We start from the raw sequence: 12339 nt of genomic DNA, 5'->3' as shown, positions 1-12339 counted from the left end.
TCTCTCTCTCTCTCTCTCTCTCTCTCTCTGTCTCTCTCTCTGTCTCTCTCTCTCTCTCTCTCTCTGTCTCTCTCTGTCTCTCTCTCTCTCTCTCTCTCTCTCTCTCTCTCTCTCTCTCTCTCTCTCTCTCTCTCTCTCTCTCTCTCTCTCTCTCTCTCTCTCTCTCTCTCTCTCTCTCTCTGTCTCTCTATAAAACGTCTCTCTCTCTCTCTCTCTCTCTCTCTCTCTGTCTCTCTCTCTCTCTCTCTCTCTGTCTCTCTGTTCTCTGTCTCTCTCTCTATCTCTATCTCTGTCTCTGTCTCTATGTCTCTCTCTTGTCTCTCTCTCTCTCTCTCTCTCTATCTCTTCTCTGTCTCTCTCTCTCTCTCTCTCTCTAAAACGCTCTCTGTCTCTCTCTGTTAAAAATCTCTCTCTATCTCTCTGTCTCTCTCTCTCTTCTCTCTCTCTGTCTCTCTGTCTCTCTGTCTCTCTCTCTCTCTCTCTCTCTCTCTCTCTACAGATCTCTCTCCCTGTCTCTCTGTCTCTCTGTCTCTCTCTCTCTCTCTGATCTCTCTCTCTGTCTCTCTGTCTCTCTGTCTCTCTCTCTCTCTCTGTCTCTCTCTCTCTTCTCTCTCCCTGTCTCTCTGTCTCTCTCTCTCTCTCTCTCTCTCTCTCTCTCTCTCTCTCTCTCTCTCTGTCTCTCTCTCTCTCTCTCTCTCTCTCTCTCTCTCTCTCTCTCTCTCTCTCTCTCTAGGGCTGGAGGATGGGGCCAGGTGGGGCTGTCTCTGTGGCCCTGCTAGGGTTCACCCTCCTGGGGTTGATCTATGGCGCGTTGCCCTTGAACCCGGATGACCCTAACGTGTGTAGTCACTGGGAGAGGTCAGTGGTGTGATGGTGTCTGTCTGTCATCTCTGTATCCGGGCAGAAAAACACAACAAGAGCTCATAGTTTCCCTTTGAAATGTTTATTAATGCATGGTTACAGGGTTAATTCTGCATGGTTACAGGGTTAATTCTGCATGGTTACAGGGTTAATTCTGCATGGTTACAGGGTTAATTCTGCATGGTTACAGGGTTAATTCTGCATGGTTATAGGGTTAATGCTGCATGGTTATAGGGATAATTCTGCATGGTTATAGGGATAATTCTGCATGGTTACAGGGTTAATTCTGCGTGGTTACAGGGTTAATTCTGCATGGTTACAGGGTTAATTCTGCATGGTTACAGGGTTAATTCTGCATGGTTACAGGGTTAATTCTGCACGGTTACAGGGTTAATTCTGCATGGTTACAGGGTTAATTCTGCGTGGTTACAGGGTTAATTCTGCATGGTTACAGTGTTAAAACAGAAACAACTCAAAGGGTTAAGTTTAGGTATTAATTCAGTGTGGTTAAGGTTAGGGCTATGGTTTGGGGAAGGCTTAAAACACAATAATTCAAAACAACGCACTGTTTCCATGAACTATCATCAAGTATTCAGTTCACAATGCTAGCTTGAGATCTGCAGAGGCACAGTGGTCTAAGCAGCGAGCTTTGGCTCTGAGCATCACAAGTTCGCGGACAGTGCTGTGCAATCGTTTGTAAAAAGAAAATGTGAGTGAAGAGGAAAGTATAGACACCACTTCCCTTTTTCCACATTTTGTTACTTTACAGCCTTATTCTAAAATAGATTAAACAAATACAAATCCTCAATCTACACACAATACCCCATAATGACATCATAATACCCCATAATTACATCATAATACCCCATAATGACATCACAGTACCCCATAATGACATCATAATACCCCATAATGACATCATAATACCCCATAATGACATCATAATACCCCATAATGACATCATAATACCCCATAATGACATCACAGTACCCCATAATGACATCACAGTACCCCGTAATGACATCACAATACCCCGTAATGACATCACAATACACCAAATTGAGCTCAGGTACATCCTGGTTCCATTGATCATCCTTGAGATGTTTCTACAACTTGACTGGAGTCCACCTGTGGTAAATTCAATTGATTGGACATGATTTGGAAAGGCACACACATGTCTATATAAGGTCCCACAGTTGACAGTGCATGTCAGAGCAAAAAACAACACATGAGGTCAAAGGAATTGTCCTTAGAGCTCCAGAACAGGATTGTGTCGAGGCACAGACCATGAGAAACAATATTCTCTGGTTTGATGAAACCAAGATTGTACTCTTTGGCCTGAATGCCAAATGTCACTTCTGGAGGAAAACTGGCACCATCCCTACAGTGAAGCAAGGTGGTGGCAGCATCATGTTCTGGAGGAAAACTGGCACCATCCCTACAGTGAAGCATGGTGGTGGCAGCATCATGCTCTGGAGGAAAACTGGCACCATCCCTACAGTGAAGCATGGTGGTGGCAGCATCATGCTCTGGAGGAAAACTGGCACCATCCCTACAGTGAAGCATGGTGGTGGCAGCATCATGCTCTGGAGGAAAACTGGCACCATCCCTACAGTGAAGCATGGTGGTGGCAGCATCATGCTCTGGAGGAAAACTGGCACCATCCCTACAGTAAAGCATGGTGGTGGCAGCATCATGCTCTAGGGGAAAACTGGCACCATCCCTACAGCGGGGAATGGTGGTGGCAGCATCATGCTCTGGGGGAAAACTGGCACCATCCCTACAGCGGGGAATGGTGGTGGCAGCATCATGCTCTGGGGATGATTTTCAGCAGCAGGGACTGGGAGACTAGTCAGGATCGAGGGAAATGTGAACAGAGCAAAGTACAGACAGATCCTTGATGAAAACCTGCTCCAGAGCGCTCGGGTACCTCAGACTGGGGCAAAGGTTCACCTTCCAACAGGACAATGACCCTAAGCACACAGCCAAGACAACACAGGAGTGGCTTCGGGACAAGTCTCTGAAGGGCATTGAGTGGCCCAGCCAGAGCCCGGACTTGAACCCGATCTAACATCTCTGGAGAGACCTGAAAATAGCTGTGAGCCGACGCTACCCATCCAACCTGACAGACCTTGAGAGGATCTGCAGAGAAGATTGGGAGAAACTCCCCAAATACAGGTTGTGCCAAGCTTCTAGTGTCATACCCAAGAAGACTCAAGGCTGTAATCGCTGCCAAAGGTGTTTCAACAAAGTACTGAGTAAATGGTCTGAATGCTTGCACATCTGGAGCCTTCTGATCCTTCCTGACTGTCTGATGACGAAAAGGGCATCACAAATGGCACCCTGTTCCCTTTATAGTGCACTACTGTTGACCAGGACCCAAAGGGTGCTATTTGACTAGTTCTGTTCCTGCCACTCTGTCTGATGATGATACTTTAAAAGAGAAATGTCATCTTGGAGGAAAGCCGGGCAGATAGATGTGAAACAGAGAGATTAATGTTCAGAACCTGTGATCAATAAGAGAGTAGCTGAAGTTCTGAGCGAAGAAGATAGAACTATAGAGATGACATCTGGGACTAATAATAATCACCCACACAGCGCTCTCTTTTCTCTTTTAAGAGGGAGAGGAGGTGATAGGTGTCAGCTAGTTAAGCAATAAGGCATGAGAATCTGCACATTATCATGTGATAACTCCTGACTAAGGACTGTTCTGAGGCACGAGGGGAAGCCAAAGGAAACGGCCCTTTAGAGGGTTTTGTTCTGTGTAATTCCCATGTTCGAGGGCTTTATTGCATTTATAAAATGGTTGCCAATATATTAAAAAAAGATTGACGACATGTTTTCATGCATTTTTTAAAATTATATTGAGTAAATAATTTTTATTTCATTGTAACACCATACCAAATAGTTCTGAGATTCTGACGTTGCTAAGCAAATGGGCTGGTCGTTCATTCTATCCATTGTAATTTGAAATGGTTGCTATGGTAAACAAATCATTGGCACCGCTAGCTAGCCAACTGAAGCTAACACACAATCACATCAAGCAGCTGAAATGACAGAAAGCTATGTGCACTTTGGTTTGTTGAAATCAGGACTGTGGATCTGTCTCCGTACCTTAGTACGTTCATCACCCACAGTATCTTAGACAGCACTGGCCCGATTCGGACTAAACTTGGGTGAATGTAGCCTCTTGCTATAGACATTTACAGAATTACACTGATTGGCGAAAGGGGGAGGCTGTAGTAATCAACTGAAATTCTAAACTTTGAACAAGTATATCTCCTGTCCTGTTTGAGCTATTGTCATGACCTATAAGTTCAGCCCATTCATTTTTCTGTTAATTAGACTGTTTATCCCACACCAGACTTTGAACAAGCATATCTCCCGTTTGTTTTACAGTCATGTACGTTTCCCATAACAACCTATAGAATGTTTGGTATTTACAAATGAAATGTCTTTCGACATCTCTTGAACTGGCGCTGTTGGCATAGAGACCGTTGGCATAAAGTGTAAATGATAGACAACAACGGGTCAATGTAAATAGTTCGCAGTCAATTCATTGACATCTTTATGTTACTATCAGTATAAATGTCCCTAATCTGGACATAAAAACACATTCTGTTTTATATCAATGCATCTTCCTATCAAGCAGTATAGTCCATTCTCTTACATAGTCAACTATCAACTTTTCATTTCCAACAAGAAAAACAAAACAAAAATGAAAACAATTTCTCTCTCTCCGACGTTGGAAATAATGATCACTGATCGACACAAGGAAGAGCGGTGCATCATGGGGGATAAGACATGTTTACAGTCGACCTGTTTCACCTTCGTTTCTATTTCCGTTTCTTTGCATGTATCATTATAACGATCCTGATAAATTAATTCTCCTGACTCGGAGAAGGTGTCAGTCTTGTCACGTTCATATACATGGCATGGTGCAAACCCCCCCCCCCCAAAAAAAAAAAACAGCAACATTGTTTCACAGGCCGGAGAGGCAGACAGCAAGGTTTAGAGACAAACCCCAACTGTTGCAAACCAAATGCTAGCCTGGTAGCATGGGGAAATATTGTCTAGATGCTTTTTTTTCCAGGGGAGATTAAGTTCATAAATTGACTGGCTGGGCTGTGGGACAGTGGATACACATTGATAAAGCTAATGGAACTGTTAACAGACATTATTACCCAGAGAATGAGGGTGGTACTCCCTGCTATCAACCAATCATACAATAAGTGTTATTTGAGTACAAAGGGAAAGGTAACAGAGTAGATGACAGAATAAGGAAAGGTAACAGAGTAGATGACAGAATAAGGAAAGAGAGTAGATGACAGAATAAGAAAAGAGAGTAGATGACAGAATAAGAAAAGAGAGTTGTTGTTTGTGTCGCACTGCTTTGCTTTAGCTTGGCCAGGTCACAGTTGTAAATGAGGACTTGATCTCAGCTGGCCTACCTGTGTGTGTGTGTGTGTGTGTGTGTGTCTGTGTGTCTGTGTGTCTGTGTGTGTATATGTGTGTCTGTGTGTGTGTGTGTGTGTGTGTCTGTGTGTCTGTGTGCATATGTGTATATGTGTGTCTGTGTGTGTGTGTGTGTGTGTATATGTGTATATGTGTGTCTGTATGTGTGTGTGTATGTGTATATGTGTGTGTGTGTGTGTGTGTATCTATTTGAGGAGCCTAAAGTGTCCTCAAAGCATCCTGTCTCTTCCTCTCCACCAGTTATGCTGTGACGGTCCAGGAGTCCTATGCCCACCCCTTTGACCAGGTCTACTACACAAGATGCACCGACATCCTCACCTGGTTCAAATGTACCAGACACAGGTAATGACATCCTCACCTGGTTCAGATGTATCAGACACAGGTAAAGACACTCTCACCTGGTTCAAATGTACCAGACACAGGTAATGACATCCTCACCTGGTTAAAATGTACCAGACACAGGTAATGACACCCTCACCTGGTTCAGATGTACCAGACACAGGTAAAGACACTCTCACCTGGTTCAAATGTACCAGACACAGGTAAAGACACTCTCACCTGGTTCAAATGTACCAGACACAGGTAATGACACCCTCACCTGGTTCAAATGTACCAGACACAGGTAATGACATCCTCACCTGGTTCAAATGTACCAGACACAGGTAATGACATCCTCACCTGGTTCAAATGTACCAGACACAGGTAATGACATCCTCACCTGGTTCAGATGTACCAGACACAGGTAATGACATCCTCACCTGGTTCAAATGTACCAGACACAGGTAATGACATCCTCACCTGGTTCAAATGTACCAGACACAATGAGCAGCTATGGTAGAGATATACCGATATACAGTATGAAACAGGTACTGATCAGCTATAGATATACAGATATACAGTATGAAACAGGCACTGATCAGCTATAGATATACAGATATACAGTATGAAACAGGTACTGACCAGCTATAGATATACAGATATACAGTATGAAACAGGTACTGACCAGCTATAGATATACAGATATACAGTATGATACAGGTACTGACCAGCTATAGATATACAGATATACAGTATGGAACAGGTACTGACCAGCCAGCTATAGATATACAGTATGATACAGGTACTGATACAGCTATAGATATACAGATATACAGTATGAAACAGGTACTGACCAGCTATAGATATACAGATATACTGACCAGCTATAGATATACAGGTACTGACCAGCTATAGATATACAGATATGAAACAGGTACTGACCAGCTATAGATATACAGTATGATACAGGTACTATAGATCAGCTATAGATATACAGATATACAGTATGAAACAGGTACTGACCAGCTATAGATATACAGTATGAAACAGGTACTGACCAGCTATAGATATACAGATATACAGTATGATACAGGTACTGATCAGCTATAGATATACAGATATACAGTATGAAACAGGTACTGACCAGCTATAGATATACCGATATACAGTATGAAACAGGTACTGACCAGCTATAGATATACAGTATGAAACAGGTACGGACCAGCTATAGATATACAGTATGAAACAGGTACTGACCAGCTATAGATATACAGTATGAAACAGGTACTGATCAGCTATAGATATACAGATATACAGTATGAAACAGGTACTGACCAGCTATAGATATACAGTATGAAACAGGTACTGACCAGCTATAGATATACAGTATGAAACAGGTACTGATCAGCTATAGATATACAGATATACAGTATGAAACAGGTACTGATCAGCTATAGATATACAGATATACAGTATGAAACAGGTACTGACCAGCTATAGATATACAGATATACAGTATGAAAGCTAGGTACTGATATACAGTATGAAACAGCTACTGACCAGCTATAGATATACAGTATGAAACAGGTACTGACCAGCTATAGATATACAGTATGAAACAGGTACTGACCAGCTATAGATATACAGTATGAAACAGGTACTGACCAGCTATAGATATACAGTATGAAACAGGTACTGACCAGCTATAGATATACAGATATACAGTATGAAACAGGTACTGACCAGCTATAGATATACAGTATGATACAGGTACTGACCAGCTATAGATATACAGATATACAGTATGAAACAGGTACTGACCAGCTATAGATATACAGATATACAGTATGAAACAGGTACTGACCAGCTATAGATATACAGTATGAAACAGGTACTGACCAGCTATAGATATACAGTATGAAACAGGTACTGACCAGCTATAGATATACAGTATGATACAGGTACTGACCAGCTATAGATATACAGATATACAGTATGAAACAGGTACTGACCAGCTATAGATATACAGATATACAGTATGAAACAGGTACTGACCAGCTATAGATATACAGATATACAGTATGAAACAGGTACTGACCAGCTATAGATATACAGATATACAGTATGAAACAGGTACTGACCAGCTATAGATATACAGTATGAAACAGGTACTGACCAGCTATAGATATACAGATATACAGTATGAAACAGGTACTGACCAGCTATAGATATACAGTATGAAACAGGTACTGACCAGCTATAGATATACAGTATGAAACAGGTACTGACCAGCTATAGATATACAGATATACAGTATGAAACAGGTACTGACCAGCTATAGATATACAGTATGAAACAGGTACTGACCAGCTATAGATATACAGATATACAGTATGAAACAGGTACTGACCAGCTATAGATATACAGATATACAGTATGAAACAGGTACTGACCAGCTATAGATATACAGATATACAGTATGAAACAGGTACTGACCAGCTATAGATATACAGTATGAAACAGGTACTGACCAGCTATAGATATACAGATATACAGTATGATACAGGTACTGACCAGCTATAGATATACAGATATACAGTATGAAACAGGTACTGACCAGCTATAGATATACAGATATACAGTATGAAACAGGTACTGACCAGCTATGGTATAGATATATCAGTCTGTTCATTCAGACCTACAAAGCCATAGATGCTGTGATCATGAGTCTGTGTTGAGATTGATACAATATGATAGGACTGAGTCAGACCTGGGACACCAGGTGAGTGAGGTAGACCAGGTATCTGGCCAATCACTGAATGAATCAGTTAACTTGCAGGTCTGGAGTTGAGTAATTAGCCATAGAAAGAGCTAGAAAGAGATGTATGACTTGGGATGATGTGCAACAATAAACCTGTTCACTTTACCCCAATGACAACACACCTTTAGCCATTCAACTGTAGTCTATGTATATCTCCCCTCCACAGGCTCTGAGGTAGTTTGTCTGGGCTCTTTACTGCCAGCCACAGGCAGGTGTGTGTGTGTTGACGGCCAGCCACAGGCAGGTGTGTGTGTGAGGTGACCAGGTAGCCACAGGCAGGTGTGTGTGTGTCTGGAGTTGAGTAATTAGCCATAGGAGCCACAGGCAGGTGTGATGTGCAACAATGTTCACTTTACAGCCACAGGCAGGTTCAACTGTGTGTGTGTGATCTCCCTCCCAGGCTCAGGCAGGTGTGTGTGTGTTGACGGCCAGCCACAGGCAGGTGTGTGTGTGTTGACGGCCAGCCACAGGCAGGTGTGTGTGTGTGTTGACGGCCAGGCTCAGCCAGCTCAGACCATCAGGTTTAAGTGGTGGTTGACTGCAGATGGCACACACACACACACTGATGGTCGTAGGACTTTAATGACCACATTAAAGTATACTGTCCACACTTCAGCTCTTCAGCGAGAGAGGGCAGAGAGGGAGAGGGAGAGGGAGAGAGAGAGAGAGAGAGAGAGAGAGAGAGAGAGAGAGAGAGAGAGAGAGAGAGAGAGAGAGAGAGAGAGAGAGAGAGAGAGGGAGGGAGAGGGAGAGGGAGAGAGAGAGAGAGAGAGAGAGAGAGAGAGAGAGAGAGAGAGGGGAGAGGAGAGAGAGAGAGGAGGGAGAGAGAGAGAGAGAGAGAGAGAGAGAGGAGAGAGAGAGAGAGAGAGAGAGAGAGGGAGAGAGAGAAAGAGAGAGAGGAGGGAGAGAGGGAGAGAGAGAGAGGGAGAGAGAGAGAGAGAGAGAGGGAGAGAGGGAGAGAGAGGAGAGAGAGAGAGAGAGAGAGAGAGAGAGAGAGAGAGAGAGAGAGGGGGGGAGGGAGAGAAAGAGAGAGAAGAGAGAGAGAGGGGGAGAGAGAGGGAGAGAGGGAGAGGGAGAGAGATAGGGAGAGAGAAAGAGAGAGAGAGAGGGAGAGAGAGAGAGGGAGGGAGAGAGAGAGAAAGAGAGAGAGGAGGGAGAGAGGGAGAGAGAGAGAGACTCAGTCTCTGTCTGTAGTGTTGTCGTTTACAGAGAGCACAGATGGCCTTGACTGAAAAGAGAAACTCTTGCTTGTTTTGTCATGTGTAATCAAGTTGAAGGTGAGATGGAAGACAGTCTTCCTAACACCGTGCTTTGATTAAGTTCTTAACTCAGACAGTACAGTCAGTTGTCAAGTCAGTTGTCAAGTCAGTTGTCAAGTCAGTTGTCAAGTCAGTTGTCAAGTCAGTTGTCAAGTCAGTTGTCAAGTCAGTTGTCAAGTCAGTTGTCAAGTCAGTTGTCAAGTCAGTTGTCAAGCTGACAACAACAGGTTTTTACATATGTGACCCTTATGACGGTGAGTTGAAGTAGTGAAGTGTTATCAATACTACTGCATTAGGTCAATACTACTGCATTAGGTCAATACTACTGCATTAGGTCAATACTACTGCATTAGGTCAATACTACTGCATTAGGTCAATACTACTGCATTAGGTCAATACTACTGTATTAGGTCAATACTACTGCATTAGGTCAATACTACTGCATTAGGTCAATACTACTGCATTAGGTCAATACTACTGCATTAGGTCAATACTACTGCATTAGGTCAGTACTACTGCATTAGGTCAATACTACTGCATTAGGTCAATACTACTGCATTAGGTCAGTACTACTGCATTAGGTTCATACTACTGCATTAGGTCTATACTACTGCATTAGGTCAATACTACTGCATTAGGTCAATACTACTGCATTAGGTTAATACTACTGTATTAGGTCTATACTACTGCATTAGGTTAATACTACTGTATTAGGTCTATACTACTGCATTAGGTCAATACTACTGCATTAGGTCAATACTACTGCATTAGGTCAATACTACTGCATTAGGTCAGTACTACTGCATTAGGTCAATACTACTGCATTAGGTCAATACTACTGCATTAGGTCAATACTACTGCATTAGGTCAATACTACTGCATTAGGTCAATACTACTGCATTAGGTCAATACTACTGCATTAGGTCAATACTACTGCATTAGGTCAATACTACTGCATTAGGTCAATACTACTGCATTAGGTCAATACTACTGCATTAGGTCAATACTACTGCATTAGGTCAGTACTACTGCATTCAGTTAATACTACTGCATTAGGTTAATACTACTGTATTAGGTCTATACTACTGCATTAGGTCAATACTACTGCATTAGGTCAATACTACTGCATTAGGTCAATAGTACTGTATTAGGTCTATACTACTGCATTAGGTCAATACTACTGCATTAGGTCAATACTACTGCATTAGGTCAACACTACTGAATCAGAAGAAAGACATTGAGTTGTGTGAGTGTACAAGACTTGATAGTCAAGGACCAGATGGATGGTCCTTCGGAGGGTATCCCAGCTGCCCCGGTGGAGTCGGTCCTACCTCAGAGCAACAGCCAGATAGAATGAGCCGAACAGATGGGTACAGGAGGAGATAGGATGAGAGGGGACCCCAAATCAGCACCTTTACAGTCCTCAAGGACAAAGTTACTCTGGCTAACACCTGTTTCACCACTCTCTCTCTCTCTCTCTCTCTCTCTCTCTCTCTCTCTCTCTACCCCTCTCTCCCCCTCTCCCCCTCTCCCTCTCTCTCCCCTCTCTCCCCCTCTCCCCCCTCTCTCTCCCTCTCTCTCTCTCTCTCTCTCTCTCTCTCTACCCCTCTCTCCCCCTCTACCTCTCTCTCTCTCTCTCTCTCTCTCTCTCTCTCTCTCTCTCTCTCTCTCTCTCTCTCTCTCTCTCTCTCTCTCTCTCTCTCTCTCTCTCTCTCTCTCTCTCTCTCTCTCTCTCTCTCTCTCTCTCCCCCTCTACCCCTCTCTCTCTCTCTCTCTCTCTCTCTCTCTCTCTCTCTCTCTCTGTCTCTCTCTCTCTCTCTCTCTCTCTCTCTCTCTCTCTCTCTCTCTGTCTCCTCTCTCTCTCTCTCGCTCTCTCTCTCTCTCTCTCTCTCCTTCTCTCTCTCTCTCTGTCTCTCTCTCCTTCTCTCTCTCTCTCTGTCTCTCTCTCTCTCTCCCTCCCTCCCCCCCCTCTCTCTCTCTCTCTCTCTGTCTGTCTCCTTCTCTCTCTCTCTCTCTCTGTCTTTGTCTCCCTGTGTTACAGGATCAGCTATAAGACAGCGTACCGTAGGGGTGTGAGGACTATGTACAGAAGGCGTTCTCAGTGTTGCCCAGGCTTCTATGAGAACGGAGACCTGTGTGTCCGTAAGTAACAGTCCTCTGTCTCCTGTCTCTTCTTTACACTGGTTGGAACATTCTGGTTGGACCATTCTGGTTGGAACATTCTGGTTGGAACATTCTGGTTGGACCATTCTGGTTGGAACATTCTGGTTGGAACATTCTGGTTGGAACATTCTGGTTGGAACATTCCGGAATCAGAAGGGAATAAGCAGGACATCTGGGAATGTTGCGACAATTCAGGGAATTTCGTCAGCAACCCTACTTTGTCTCCTATCGTACTGGTCCATCTTAATAAGCAACAGTTTTATAGTTTCCATGAATAGGGAATGGTCTTTATCCATGTAATAGAGTCATGAAAGAGACTCTGCAACAACTCTTCTCTTAGATATTCATACTCTCTGCCAGATCTTCCTCACAATCAGCCAAATCCAAATCCTTTTATGTTTTTATTCATTTATTCCCTTTTGATATCAGTCAAATGTATTC

At 43.3% G+C, this 12339-nt stretch overlaps 1 protein-coding gene across 1 annotated transcript; it reads left to right on the top strand.

Moving 5' to 3' along the window:
* Positions 1-737: 737 nt before the first annotated feature.
* Positions 738-11877, top strand: LOC121844617 (multiple epidermal growth factor-like domains protein 11; the record flags this gene model as incomplete). The annotated part of the gene is made up of 3 exons (XM_042314899.1): positions 738-858; positions 5578-5679; positions 11777-11877. Coding segments are annotated over exons 1-3 (319 nt in total), but the record flags the coding sequence as incomplete, so codon positions are not given.
* Between the last annotated feature and the right edge of the window lie 462 nt (positions 11878-12339).

This window comes from Oncorhynchus tshawytscha, unplaced genomic scaffold (genome assembly GCF_018296145.1).
Source record: "Oncorhynchus tshawytscha isolate Ot180627B unplaced genomic scaffold, Otsh_v2.0 Un_contig_5732_pilon_pilon, whole genome shotgun sequence".
Classification (NCBI taxonomy): Eukaryota; Metazoa; Chordata; class Actinopteri; order Salmoniformes; family Salmonidae; genus Oncorhynchus; species Oncorhynchus tshawytscha.
Note: the sequence above shows the minus strand (reverse complement) of the source record. Positions and strands in the feature narration are given on the sequence as shown.